This window comes from Symphalangus syndactylus, chromosome 16, assembly GCF_028878055.3.
Source record: "Symphalangus syndactylus isolate Jambi chromosome 16, NHGRI_mSymSyn1-v2.1_pri, whole genome shotgun sequence".
NCBI classification, from domain to species: Eukaryota; Metazoa; Chordata; class Mammalia; order Primates; family Hylobatidae; genus Symphalangus; species Symphalangus syndactylus.
The window spans coordinates 54,840,205-54,855,381 of record NC_072438.2 but is presented as its reverse complement, the minus strand read 5'-3'; the positions used below and the strand labels follow the sequence as shown (position 1 = coordinate 54,855,381).

The window sequence follows — 15,177 nt, the reverse complement described above, 5'->3', positions numbered from 1 at the left end:
ATGTCTATTCAAATCCTTCACCCATTTTAACACCGGGTTGTCTTTTTCTTGTTTAACTTTAAGTGTTCTTTATATATTCTGGATACTAGACCCTTATCAGATATATCATTTGCAAATATGTTCTTCATTCTGTGGGAGCTTTTTGTAACCTTCTTCAATAATGTCACACAAAAATTTTTCAGTTGATGAAGTCCTACTTACTTATTTTTCTTTTCTTGCTTATGCTTTTGATGTCATATTTAAGAAACCATTGCTTAATCTAAAGTCATGAAAATTTGTACCTGTATTTTCTTCTAAGAGTTTTACAATTTTAGTTCTTTAATTAAATCTTTGATCCATTTTGAGTTAATTTTTGCATATGGTGTGAGGTAGAGGTCCAAATTTATTTGTATCCATTTATCCCTATACCATTGTTGAAAACATTTTTCTTTCCTCATTGGATGGTCTTGACATCTTGGTCAAAAATAATTGACCACAGTTGTATGAATTTATTTCTGGACGCTTAATTCTGTATTGTTGATCTGTATATCTATCCTTATGGAGTACTACACAGTTTTGATTGCTATGCCATTAGAGTAAATTTTAAAATTGGGAGTGTGAGTCCTCCAACTTTGTTCTTTTTTTTTTTCAAGATCATTTTGTCTATTAATTTTACTATATGGGTTTTAGAATCACCTTGTCCAGTTCTGCAGAAAAGGTTGTTGGGATTTTAATAGAGAATTCAGTGAATCTGTAGATCCATTTGGGAAGCATTGCCATTTTAACAATATCATGTCTTTCGTCCATGAATGTGGGATGTCTTTCCATTTATTTAGGTCTTTTTAAATTTATTTCCGCAATGTTTTGTAGTTTGCCATGCAAAAATCTCATTCTTCCTTGGTTAAATTTTGTTCATGCATTTTTTAATTGAAACATGTCTCAATTTCTCTCTGTAGGTAGACAAGATAAAAATGATAAATCCATAAAAATAATTTTTCTTGTTTTGAGTTGGAGTATCACTCTTGTTACACAGACTGGAGTGCAGTGGCGTGATCTCGGCTCACTGTAGTCTCCACCTCCCGTGTTCAAGTGATTCTTGTGCCACAGCCTCCCGAGTAGCTGGGATTACAGGTGTGTGCCACTATGCCTGGATAATTTTGTATTTTTAATAGGGATGGGGTTTCACCATGCTGGGCAGGCTGGTCTCAAACTCCTGACCTCAAGTGATCTACCCTCCTCTGCCTTCCAAAGTGCTGGGATTACAGGCAGGAGCCACCGTGCTTGGCCAAAAGTAAATGTTTTTAATGTAGCTCTTCAGCTATTTTAATGTAGCCAGACTTTTTTCCTAGAAGTCTGAGAATAAGGATACTAAATTTCTAGTCTCAAAGGTATTATTATTATGTTTATAATTTTGGCTATATTAGCTTTTATTTATTCATTTATAAAATGGTACCTGCCAAAGTGCCATCTACTCCTGTCCATTTTAATGTTTTAGCGATTAGTAGTAATAGTAATGTTATGAAGATTAAGTTAAAACAGTAATACTGATAGCAAACACCTCAATGGCATCTATGTGCCAGGTAATTATTCTAAGTGTTTTCTGTGTATTAACTTATTTAATGAAATTAAATACTGGGTGGGGTGAAGTTTTAAAGGACTGTGTGATTTTTTGTGTATGTGTGTTTGTGTGTGTGTGTGTGTGTGTGTGTATGTACATGAAGTCTTTTTGGGTGACGTTTGGAAAACTCATAATTTTAATCTAGAGCTCTCAAACAATAGTTATTGTCAATGTTTAATTTTTTTTTTTTTTCCCGGAGAAGGAGTCTCGCTCTGTTGCCAGGCTGTAGTGCCATGGCACGATCTCGGCTCGCTGCAACCTCCATCTCCCTGGTTAAAGCCATTCTCCTGCCTCAGCCTCCTGAGTAGCTGGGATTACAGACATGCACCACCACGCCCAGCTAATTTTTGTATTTTTAGTAGAGATGGGGTTTCACCATATTGGCCAGGATGGTCTGAATATCCTGACCTTGTGATACTCCCGCCTCGGCCTCCGGAAGTGCTGGGGTTACAGGTGTGAGCCACTGTGCCCGGCCTAATTTTTAAAGATTAAGGTATTGATAACTGTATTAATGAACAAAGGGAGGGAGGTGATATCTCTCAACTCTGCTTGTTTGGGCTTTAATTATTTCACCTCTCAATTGAGAAGTTTGAATCCAATGATCTCTAATCTTAGAGTGCCCAGCTCTCATAGTCAGCTATCTGATGGCTTAGATACAATATCTCTCTGTCCTATGTGTGGTATTTGAGAAGAAGGATATTGCAGGGGAAGGCTCTTTGAGGAATTAGATCAAAACTCCACAGAAATGTGAGCTTGGGGAAGGCAGGGCTTGTGTTTTCCATGTGGAATGTTATATCCCTGTCACAGTACCTGATACACAGTAGAGTTTAAATAAAATGTTTTGTTGAAAAATGAGTGAAGAAATAAACATAAGACTGGAAAGAAGTCATTTTGGGTTTGATATGATTTGGCTGTGTTGCCACCCAACTCTCATCTTGAATTCCCACGTGTTGTGGGAGGGACCCAGTGGAAAGTAATTGAATCATGGGGGCAGGTCTTTCCGATGCTGTTCTTGTGATAGTGAATAAGGCTACAAGATCTGATGGTTATAAAAAGGGGAGTTTCCCTGCACAAGTGCTCCTCTCTTTGCCTGCCACCATCCACGTACGATGTGACTTGCTCCTCCTTGCCTTCCACCACGATTGTGAGGCTTCCCCAGCCACATAGAACTGTAAGTCCAATTAAACCTCTTTCCTTTGTAAATTGCCCAGTCTCGAGTATGTCTTTATCAGCAGTGTGAAAATGGACTAATACAGGGTTTTAGTTTCTTTTTAACAGAGAAACGTGTATATGTGGATTGAGTGTGGGGAGAGGAAGGAGTATTATTAAAATGGATATATTTAAATTGATAGAAGCTGTTTCTACTTTTTGTATTTCTTCATACTCATCTTGTATTTCACAACACTGAGCCCTTGGCCTGGGATGTGCCTTTGCCTTGCCATCTACCAACTTATTCAGCTTTTTAGCCCAGCCCAGGCATCACCTTTGCTGGTTATCTCTCTACCTCTTTTTTTTTTTTTTTTAATGATACTTTAAGTTCTAGGGTACATGTGCACAACGTGCAGGTTTGTTACATAGGTATACATGTGCCATGTTGGTTTGCTGCACCCATCAACTCGTCATTTACATTAGGTATTTCTCCTAATGCTATTCCTCCCCCAGCCCCCCACCCCAACAGGCCCCAGTGTGTGATATTGCCTGCCCTGTGTCCAAGTGTTCTCATTGTTCAATTCCCACCTAAGAGTGATCTCTCCACCTCTTATCTCCAGGCAGAGTTGAAGCTTATAACCATCTGTAGTCTAGCACTGATCACATGGTAATGAAATTGTTAGCTTCTGTCGTGTCTGTCCCTTTTACTAGGGTATGAGTATCTTAATGGCCATGTTTTATGTTTTATTTTGATAACATATCTGGCATTTAGCAGGTGTTCAGTTAGCAGTGGTTGAGTGTGTAAATGTGAACCAATACAGAATAAAGATGAGGCAATGACCAACTGACCAGTTGCTTTCCTGAGTGTTTGCTGTGTGTAAGGAATTTTATATGCATTTCTCTTACTTCTCATGACAATCCTTTAGGGTTGGTGTCATCATCATCCTCATTTTACAGATAAGAAAGCAGTCTCTAAGGAATTAAGTAACTTGTGTAAAGTTATGCACCGAGTAACTGGCAAAGCTAAGATTTAGAGCCGGGTTAAGCAGACTTACCTGTTTAGGTTCCTTCCACTAAAACCAGCGTTCTTGGCCAGAAGTTCCAGTAAAAATAATGAGTGAAATAAGATACTGGACATACGGTGACATCAGGAAAAAAAAGATCTTCGGGATAATGTTTAAAGAACCATTGCTTATGTCTTCTCCAGCTGTGTCATGAAATAGATTAAAAATTGGGTCTTTTAATATATCAAAAGGTACAGGCCTGCCCTCTCGGTGGTTGAATTTTCTGTTTAACACAGTAGTAAAATGAGGAACAAGTGGGTTTCTAGATCAAGCTACATAGAATAATTACATTTGGGGGCTAAAGACAACATTAGTGCTTATCAGCCTCAGCCCCATTAATCTTACAGATATCACAAGGCCCACAGAGTTTGTAAGTTTGGTCCTCAGTTGCTTTGTCAGTTAAGGGCAGAGAGTGTTCCTTTACATCATGAGGCTCACTTTATATATTAATAGAAAATTTAGAATAATAGTAGATAAAAACTTGTCATATTAAAGAGACAAGAGCATGAAAGCTTGGTTGAAATACCATCACTTCACACATTGGAGATAGTATCTCTGAGCTTCTGGCCCCCCTCAGAAAAAAAGAACCTCCTGCATAGGACAGAATTCATCATCAGGGGCATCTCCGAGAAGAAAGGATCCTATAAGTTGTTTGTTAACTTATGATTCCAAGACTTTGCTAATTTAAGATGCAAATGAATATACAATGGTCCCTCCTTATCTTTGTGGCTTTTGAAATAAGAGTTTTCTTTCAGATTTGTCCAGTGATAGTAGGAGGAACTACAAATTGTGGAAGATCTGAAGTAGATGCTTTTGTTACCTTTGAGATTTGGCTTCTGAAGTAAATACCAGCAAGCTAGATAAAGTGAAATCATTGTCATCCAATAGATACTTACTGAATACCCAGTATATTTCAGGCAGTGTTCTGGGTGCTAGATCAGGCCAAATATTATATTTTATTTTGTGTGGTTTGTGTAAGACAGAATACTCAGAGGGAAAAGAAGACTTGGAAATATGCTTTTGAGAAATTGATATGTAACAGAATTGAGATTTATGTATATGTGTAACATATACATATATATGTATATGTATATATGTATATGTGTAACATGTACACAAACATTAATTTATTTTGTTGTGGGTCCATATTGCTTATATAAGTAAATTTGATTTTCAGAATTTCACACAGCACTGGAAGAAATTGGACATTGACTTATTTTACCAATGTAGCAGGACACTGCACATTACCGCTTTTATAGTCCTTAATAGATTGTAATGTCATGCGTTGTTTTTAAGGTACTCTTTTCCCATTCTTCTCTAGAGCAAAGATCATGTCTTGTTCATCTTCGTAACCACCTTAGTGCCTCATGCATGGTTCCTAATACATCATGGCTGTACAGTAAATGTCAGAATGAATAATCATGAATATCTCAAACTGTTTCTGTGGACAAATTAGCTCATGAACTGAAAATGGTAAAAAATGGTTGAGTAAAGAGGAAACATTTGAGGGAAGGAAGAAAATTGACAAAGATAAGAGATGAATGAAACAAGAATGAGGTGGTCAAGAATGCTATCATATATTATGTGTCCTGGTAAACTTTTGCTGTGTTAGAAACCATCCAAGACTTAAAGGGATACAACCATTTTATCACCCTCATGGATTCTGGAGGTTAAGAATTAGTGCAAAGTGGGGATGTCAAGGCTCTCATCTTGGAAAACTTTAATGGCTGGGGGTGACTTGAACCACAAGGGGCTGGAATCATCTGAAGGTCTCTCACTCATGTGTGTGGCTTCTAGGCTGAGATGATTTGAAGGCTGGGCTCAGCAGTAATTCTGCAATAGAACTGTATGTGATTTCTCTCCTCGCAGTGAGCTTTTCTCAGTATGGTGGCTGGGTTCCAAGAGGGAGAATATTCAAAGAGCTAGATGTCCAAAAGAATCAAGCAGGGGCTACTTGGGCTTTTATGTCCCAGACTCAAGACATTGCTACTGTACTGTATTAGTCAAAGGAGTCACAAGCCTGCTCCAATTCAAGAGGAGGTGACATAGACCCATGAGAAGAGTGTCAATGAATTTACAGGTATTTAAAAAAAAGAAAAACAGAAACAGCAGCACTACATATCATAAGTGGACCGATAATGGCAATGATGAATAGAGCAAAGAACAGGAAAGTTCATTATCAATTTACTTCATCAGAGATGGGACATATGACAATGTCATTAGACACTTTCCAAACAGTAGTTAGATTATGACATACATCCATGATACTTTTTGAGTATAGTTGATAATTTTTATTTGTTAATCATCTATGAGAATGTTTTCTATGAAATTAGTGTTTTTAACAGTTTTTTTTTTTTTCCCTGTTAGGGATCAGGTATGTAACGGCTGGCATTTCAGTTTTTGAAATTCTTCATTAACTGAGCTCCACAAGCTTTAGAAATAAGGGCAGATACTTGTCTGGTCAAATGTGCCTTTATGATCTAGTGTGTTCTGCAGTTCCAGTTATGATGCTGACCTTTGGTAATCTTTCTAATGATTCTTTTATAAAAAGTCTGCCATTTGAATATACTCACTTTGCCTGACTGCCCACTGTGCTTTGGCACTTTGTGGGTCTGTAGAGAATCTTCTTTTTATCATGATGTAGACTTGAAAAAGAACTTCAGCTTTCATGAACTTGAACAGGGAAATGGAAAGGACATAGAGGGAAGAGAGGAGTTATAATGAGGACACATGTTGCATTAGACTGTGGTTTTATTTTTGGGAGCTAGAAATAACATATTCCTTTATGTCTGAGAAGAGGTAGCACAGATTACATTAGCACAAGGCTCTGCTGGCTCACAGGAATCGCTGGGACCATTGGAAGGTATTTGTGATGAGGTAGGTAGGGCACTAATAATGGTCCTTGGGGAAGGTGAGCCCACCCACCTTTTTCTTGTGTTATTTGTCTGCTTTGGTGCTTTTTTCCCCCTCCCTCCTTTCTCTTCCTCCTTTTACCCTTTTCTCTTTTTTTCTTATCAACTCTGAAGTGTTTGATGACTGGGACATGGAAAACTATGTTATTTCTGCAAATGCGTTTTAAACACTTTTTATTGTGGAAAATTTCAAACATAAGTAAAAATAGGATGATATAAGGAACCCCTAGTACTTATCACTAAACTTCAATAGTTATCAACTCATGAACAATTTTATTTTGTCTATACTCTTCCATACCCTTCAGATTAGGAAGCAAATCACAGACATTATTTTATCTGTCAATTTTTCAGTATATATCTCTAAAAGATAAGAACTCTGAAAAATATAATCACCATACCATCACACACACACACGCACCCACACACACACTCACTCTCACACAGCAGATCATAAACAACTGAACACTATCTTAATATCATCAAATCCTGATATCATCAAACAAATGTTACCAATGAACCTTAATATCAACAATATTGAGTTAGTATTCAAGTTGCCATAATTGTCTCACACATTTCAGTTGAGAGGTCTCTTAAGACTAAATATATGTCAGACCCTCCTGAATCTCTCTCTTTTATTTTTGTTCTTACTTTTTTTTTGTTAAAGAAAGTTTCTCATTTGTAAAAAAAATTGAATGTACTAATGACTTGGACTCTTCATTCCTATTATAAAAACATTGAGAAAAGAATATATAGACATGGATGAATGTTTCATATTAAAAATAACTTAGAATACTGTGGCCAAGGAACAAACATTGATATTTGATTATCTTATATCTAATTTCCAAACATTCTTTACTCTGATGCTTTCTCCTAGTAAAAGGCCCTGAAAATCACTGTACCCACTGAGAAATTTGTTTTGTCTTATTTTCACTTGTATTGTTTCCCTCTGCAGTAGCAAGAAATAGACAAATGTTCGTTTTATACAAGAAATTCCCTCATCAGAGGAGAATTGGTGTCAGAATTTGCCACTTAAAGTGAATCCAGTTATATTTCACAGTAAATAGTAAAAGAGAAAAAACCTGGTATAATTCAGACTTTATCCTGAAAACTAAAGTGAAAATATGTTTATCTCATATTTAGAACCATTTAGATTATAACTAATTCATAGGAAAAAGAGTGAATCTAGTATTTTCTTGATATCACTTTCTGACAAAATTTTAATCAAAATTTTGACTTCCTTTACGTGTGAGTTTGTCAGCACAATTTGAAAGAGAGCTTTTTTTTTCAAAAGCATTAGAAAGTTTTACCAGTTTTTGCAAGGGTTTTCCTGTTCCATAGAATAAATGTTAACCCACTATAACAAAGATACCATGATATATAATTTCTAAAATAAGATAGAAATATACTTGTCTCTCACAAAGTAAGTGAACTAGTCTAGCCTTTGCTCCATGAAGTCATTCCAGGATCAGGTTCCATCTCGTTTCTTCCCCACCTTCAGAGTGGTGCTGGGATGCATAAGGGAAGTTGAGTCTGCCAGTGGGAGGCTGGAAAATGCCCTGCATCCAGGGAAGTAGCTTGTCTTTAAGTTGAAAATGGCCTGGAAGGAGTACATATAACTTCTACCACACATGCTTTTGGCCTTAACTTAGTGAGATGGCCACACTTTGTGCAAAGAAGGCTGGGAAATATAAATATATAAACACATGTAAATATATAAATTTATATATTTATATTTATATAAATTCATATTTATATAAATATGAATATATTCCAGCCTATGTGCAGAAAGAAGGGGAGAATGAATTGGTGTATGGGGGTGTGCGTGGGGGGCGTGGGTGGGGAGAGGTAAGAAGCAGTCTGCCACAGTGTATCTTAATATTTTAATTATAAAAATTAGTCTGATTTTGACACCCCTATTGTGTTATTATTATTATGTTTAACTAGCTAACTTTAAGATCTTTATTTCCCAGTGTCATTGAGTGTGGTTGGAGTGGTTCTCCAACAGCACTTCTTGAAATGCCTCATCTTTGGAAGATTTGATTTTTTATTTGCAATTGTATTGTTGACTGTTGCCTTTCTCATTCAGTGAGAGATGATGACAGCAAAGAAGCAAAACCTAGTAATGTGGAAGGGACACTTGACTGGGACCAAAGTGGTCAGTTGATTAATGGATATTTTAATATTATGACAATTTTTGCTTCTCTCTAGAACCACTTACTTAAGAATCTTCTGTATAATAAATAAGTTTGTTAGATTCTTGGAGGTATTGCACATAGTATCTTTTCTAAAACTTCTTTCTGCATCCATTGCTCTTTTTATCTCCTTCTTTCTTATGAGAGGGGAGGCCCTCGTTCCTAATTATAGCCAAAGACCCACAGGGAAGACCTGCAGTGTGAGATCCAAACCTGTCTTAAAGGAGTTAAATCAGTGCATATATCTGCATATGGACAATAAGAAACAACTATTCCTAGGGCAGCACTCTCAGTCTGTTTCTAGGTTCGCATGTCCCCTAATCCAGTGCTATAATCACCTACCCTATGGTAGGGGACTGGGGTGGGCGATATAGTATCAGGAGAGATGAGAAATCAGCCGGCCTTTCAACTTTTGCCTTTTGTCCCAAGAGGACTTCTCTTATCCTCTCTTTAGATGCTATTGGTAGTGAAAGATAAGGGTTTTAATAGAGATCTCTTGGTGCTGTTCAAGTTGTCTACCTTCAACAGGTTAGCAGATGAATACTCAAAACGTTATAGCCTGATGCATATCAACTGGCTGAAAGGAGAAATATATAAGACTTTAAGAAAGTACAGGTTATCACATGGTGCTTTTGTTTAATAGCTCAGGAAGACAGAGGTGTACAGTGTTACTTCCTTCTGAGCATGAAAACATTGCTTAATCCTGGAATAGCTCCAATTCATGACGTTAAATGGGGAGCCTAGAATGTACTGTATTTTGATTAAAGTCATCCTAGTGTTTTTTTCCTTTGTTGTATTTCTGCTATTTAATCTCCTTTTACAAAAGAGATTTGGGGCTTTAAGCTGAGAGTATATACTGCAGAAGAGTATATGGTAAGATTTATTCTTATATAATAGCTACCCATTTTGGTACTTTTGAATTGAAATATAACCTGATACTGTTGACAGGCACCACAGCGTTTGATTTCTCAGATTAAGGTCAGTTTGATGTTTATTTGCACAAATTTCCTAAAATTGCAAACAAATAGTAATTTTGTCACAAACTTGTGATGAGATTGCAAATGGTAACTTTGTCATAAACCTGTGATGAGATGTGAAATAAGGTCACCTGTTCTGATGTAGAAGTTTGTGAACTGAGGGCTTTAACTAAGTTTTAATAATATTAGGACATCACCAAGTATTAAATTGAATTATATAATATTGCTAATTCTGTAGGTAAAATACTGCTGGATATTGGCAAAATGCGACACATAATATATGACTTAACTTAATAAGATGAGAATTTCAACCTCTAATCACTCTTTGCTTGCTCTTATAAATAGTCCATCCTTTCCCAACTCTGTTATCAGGGCCCTTTTTTTCTTATTTACTGTAGTCCATTCCATAATATCATTTGGTAACTCACAGTCACTTTTATTTTCTTTTGTCTCTGATTTTCTTTCCCATTTAGCACCTCTGTTCCCTTGACTTAAAATAGTATGAAAAGTCATATTGACTAGGATAGGCTGTTCTAGTCACCAGTTATTTTTTAAAAAATTATTATTTTCTCTCTCTCTCTTTTTTTTTTTTGAGACAGAGTCTCACTCCAACTCCCAGGCTGAAGTGCAGTCACATGATCTAGGCTCACTGCAACCTCTGCCTCTCGGGTTCAAGCTATTCGCATGCCTTAGCCTCCCAAGTAGCTGGGACTACAGGTGCATGCCACCACGCCTGTATTTTCAGTAGAGAGAGGGTTTTGCCATGTTGGCCAGGCTGGTCTCGAACTCCTGGCCTCAAGTGACCTGCCCATCTCAGCCTCCCAAGTGCTGGGATTACAGGCATAAGTCACCGCACCTGGCCTATTTTCTTTTTTTAATTTTATTTTTTAATTGACAAATAATAATTGTACATATCTGTGGGGTATATAGTGATGTTTTGATATGTACAATGCATAGCGATCAGATCAGGGCCATTGGCATATCCATAAAAAATTATTTGTTTTCAGGCAGAATTTTTCATGATGAAAAAGGTTTTAAAATCTGTTGGCTAAAACTGCTGGACTGTGAAACTGAGTATTAGTCAGACATTCAGATTTGCAACGCGGGATAGGCAGTATAACTTTGATGGTTTGTGTTTCTCACTGGTGATACAGTGACAGTTTCTGTTGTCTGCCTCAGAATATTAGTGTTCAAAGACAATGTGTTAAAATGTTCAGAATTTTAGCAGTTAGCCGCCATGGCAAAGGGAATAGTACTCTTGTGTTCAACTCCAATGAGATAGAAAAGGGGCTTATGTTGCAGTCGAGTTTTATTTAAAAAAGATGTTTGTGGCCAGGCGCAGTGGCTCACGCCTGTAATCCCAGCACTTTGGGAGGCCACGATGGGTGGATCACGAGGTCAGGAGATCGAGACCATCCTGGCTAAAACGGTGCAACCCTGTCTCCACTAAAAATACAAAAAAATTAGCCGGGCGTAGTGGCGGGCGCCTGTAGTCCCAGCTACTCGGGAGGCTGAGGCAGGAGAATGGCGTGAACCCGGGAGGCGGAGCTTGCAGTGAGCCGAGATTGCGCCACTGCACTCCAGCCTGGGGGACAGAGCGAGACTCCGTCTCAAAAAAAAAAAAAAAAAAAAAAGATGTTTGTAATCCTTAGTAACGGCTAGGAGAGAAAGCTGGAATCCTGAAGTTTTGTTTCATCTTCATTTTAAAATTTAGAACATCAAACCTATTATTTTCTTGCTGAGAGAGGACATCGCCTTTCAATTTTCGTATTAAGAGTTTGGTGTGGCGCTTAATGATGCCCTGAAAGTCATAGGTTATCTCTGTTGAAATCTGGAGATTGAATCCAATTGCACTTAGCAGCCTCCTAAACTAGGAGGCTGGAAGTGGCACCTCATTAAACTTTTTCCTTCCGTTCCACCTTCCTTTCCACTAGAGAAGTTGTATAGTGTAGCGAATAGTGTAGACCCTGCAATTGTATTGCCTGAATTAAAGCCTGGCTCTTATTCTTACCTTGTGATGTGTAAAATGTAGACAGTACTAGTACATACTTCAGAAGGTTGTTGAGAGAATGAAGTGATTCAATACCTTGAAAGTGCTTAGTGATTGGGACAGTGCCAAGTAGTAAAAGCTTAATAATGATAATGATTTTTATTATTTTTCTGTGTGAATAGTAATTCCATAGGGATACTCCCGGATTCTCCTATGGTCTGCTTATTCCTCCGGATTTCACTGATCTTATCAAAAGGTTATTAGATTGACCTCTCAGGACAATGATGTTTACTTTTAGGAAAATCTACCCTCAGCCTCCTCCCCGATTTTGGTCCAGATTTCACAGCATTTAGCAGGTATTTCATAGTTTGTAGTTTGGGATTGAAGGCTGTCTTTTTATTTCTTTGAAGATGGGATTCTCTTCCTCTGGTTTTTATGTTGTATTATTTAGGGTAGAAGAGTAGAACATATACCTTTCCACTGCTATTCTCCAATGATATTCTGATTCTCAGAGGGAATCATTTTCATTTTTTCAAACTTTTTCATCTCATTGTATCTTATTAAACAAAAATTATGGGAGGCCATTGTTTTGGACTGAGCTCCTGTACTAGGCCCCAACAAACCAGACCAAACAGAAATGGAGTCACCCATGCTAAATGCTGCATAATCAAACTGAAGCTTTAAGGGAGCAGGTAGATCCCCAAATAGACCATTTTTCCCCCTGAAAACAGGAGATTACAGTCTACGTGAATCAGTGTAATAAGGAAGTCCCCTCTGTTTTAATCTTTACCAAAAAAAGTAACCTGAAGTAACTTGATATTACTAATCAGCTTTTTTTTTTCTATTACTCTGTTTCCTTGTTCCCACCTTATAAAATCCATGGTTCTGCCCTGGCACAGTGGGGGCTCTCATTCTATTTTACAGAATAGAGGCTACCCTGCCTCATGAATTGTGAGTAAAAGTCACTTTTACTAAATTTGTTGTAATTTTGTCTCTTGACGGTCTCTAAACATGCTTTACATTGCTACTTCTTGAGTTTTCAATTGTAGATATTATTTATTGGTTTCCTCCTCCTTCTCCTCCTCTACCTTTTCCTCTTTCTCCTCCTACTCCCATGGAGGAAATAGCTCTTTCTTAAAGTACTCCCCCACCCACACGGGCGCATACTTCCTGCTCTCACACCCAGTATATTCATATTAGTGGTAAGATTATCACTATTGTTTACCTGATTGTGACGGTGTAGATGTTCTTTGTAGCAGAACTCTGTAGCATACCTGTGATTATTTTTCCTTTTCTAAACAATTTTTTGTTTTCCCTTGGAATTATTTTGTTTTTAAAATTGGCTAAATTTTACTAACTTTTATAAATCTTCTCCCCATACATTCAGTTTTGTCTCCTAGAAGAATTCTTTGGAAGAGCCTCCTTACTTGATCCAATTTGGGCTGGTTGTACTTTCGGTGTCATTCATTTTGGGATTTCCCTTCATCATCTATTGGGGGAGGGGGTCCCTTTACCTCTTTCTTACGTTGGAATGTTTGTTTCCTACATTCTTGTGGTTTTTGCTTTTTTGGCTTCCTGCTTTGTTTTGGTATTTTGGCTACATCCCCAAGTAGCTTTTTGAGAAAGGTGAATAAGAGATAAAATTGTTAAAGCCTTGCTCATATTTGAAAAACGTCTTTATTCTCCTGTCACTTCATTGGCACTTTGGCTGAGTATAGAATTTTTGATTAGAAATCACTTTCTTTCTGAGTTTTTCTTCATTGTCTTCTACTCTCTGGCATTACCCTTGATGATTACCATTCTGAATTTTGATGCTTTCAATGAAACTCACATTTAAGCTTGCTTAATATTTGGCTTATCCCTATAGTTGTGAAATTTTACAAGAGTTGCCTTAATTTGGTAGTATTTCAATCTGAAAATAACCTTCAGTTTGAAGAAATTTTCCTAAAAATTTTCTTCGATTGTTTTCTCATTCTGTTTTCTTTGCTTTCTCTTTCTGGAACTTCTGGTTTTTAGATGCTGAACTTTCTGAGTGAGTTCTGTAATTTCATTATGTTTTCTGTTTCTTTATTTATGTATTTTTTTTTTGGGGGGGAGAGTTCCTCAATTTTATGTTCTAACTTTTCCATTGAGTTTTTAAGTTCTGCTATTTTATTTTTGATTTCTAGTAGCTCTCTATTTCTTATTTTGGCTGTATCTTGACCTTGTTTCATGCATGTATTTCCCTTAGTTCTTTGATTTTGTTGAGTTTTTTTTTTTAACATTTTCTTTTCTTCTGTACAACTTTTGTTTCTTCCAACTTGCCTTTTTTTGCATTTGTTCTTTGACCTTGGATTCATATTATAATTTTTCCTCAATTATCTGGTGATCCTTGGCTTTCTCTCATTTATCAGAGTGGGACTTTAAAAAGTCAGTTGAGCTGGGCGTGGTCATGTGCATCTGCAGTTTCAGCTACTTGGGGAGGCTGAGGCAGGAAGTTCACTTATGCCCAGGAATTTGAGTCCAGCCTGGGCAACATAGCCAGACCTCGTCTTTAAAAAAACAAAAAAGTGTCAATTGGAAGCTTCATGCATGGTAGTGGGCCTTGCTGGCTGTGGGCTTAACTATAGGGTAGTCTGGCTGTGCCATTGTTTTGGGAACACTTCTATGTCTGTGTCTTCAAGACTTTTCCGTTAGTCCATCCCTGATGTCCTGGAGCCAGATGGGAGAAGAGAGCTGACTAGCCTCATCATTGATATGGACACTTGTACAGTTTCACTTAAGCTCCTCCTTTTCAGTGTGGTATTCCCAGCTGCAGCTGTACTTAGTCTCTCCCAGGATAGTGACCCTGTGTTTTATAGTCTTCTGAAATAAACCTCTAGTTTTCTCCCAGGGTTGAGGAGGGTTAGTCACCTAGATCTGTGGCATGGAAGTGGAGAGGATCGGGGACTCTGTTTATTAAACTGATTTGCCAACAATTCTTTTGCTTGAATTCCTTCTTCATCACCACTTCTAATGATACCATATTCTTCAGATTCTTGAGCTATTTGGAGGTTTTGCAGAAGAAATTGGGTTGTTTCCAGGCTTCCCCTCGGCGGGATCTGCCACATATTTATTGTTTTCCAGTTTCCAAAATTCTATTGTTGTTTCCTTTTTTGTTTTCTATTTCCTTGAGAGTCAGTTCCTTAACAACAACAACATAACTGTTTTTAATGGAATTTCAGGAAGCAGCCAATGCGAAGTGTGCATTCAACACTCTCTCTTTGGCTGGAAGTCTACATGAGGAGACTTTTCCTTCATTTGTATCTCTCTGAACT

General features: G+C 37.5%; 1 protein-coding gene across 5 annotated transcripts in view; it reads left to right on the top strand.

The window, feature by feature from the left end:
- TEC (tec protein tyrosine kinase) overlaps positions 1 to 15,177 on the top strand; it is a 147,352-nt gene that overhangs the window by 24,143 nt on the left and 108,032 nt on the right. The window contains exon 1 of one of the 5 annotated variants that reach the window (XM_063619496.1): positions 2,503 to 2,768. The exons of 3 other annotated variants lie outside the window; for them this stretch is intronic. In XM_063619496.1, coding sequence (XP_063475566.1) covers positions 2,640 to 2,768 — 129 coding nt within the window. In that variant the 5' untranslated portion in view covers positions 2,503 to 2,639. Of the gene's footprint in view, positions 1 to 2,502; positions 2,769 to 15,177 lie in introns of those variants that run through there. One more of the 5 variants, XM_055246734.2, reaches the window with a different exon arrangement.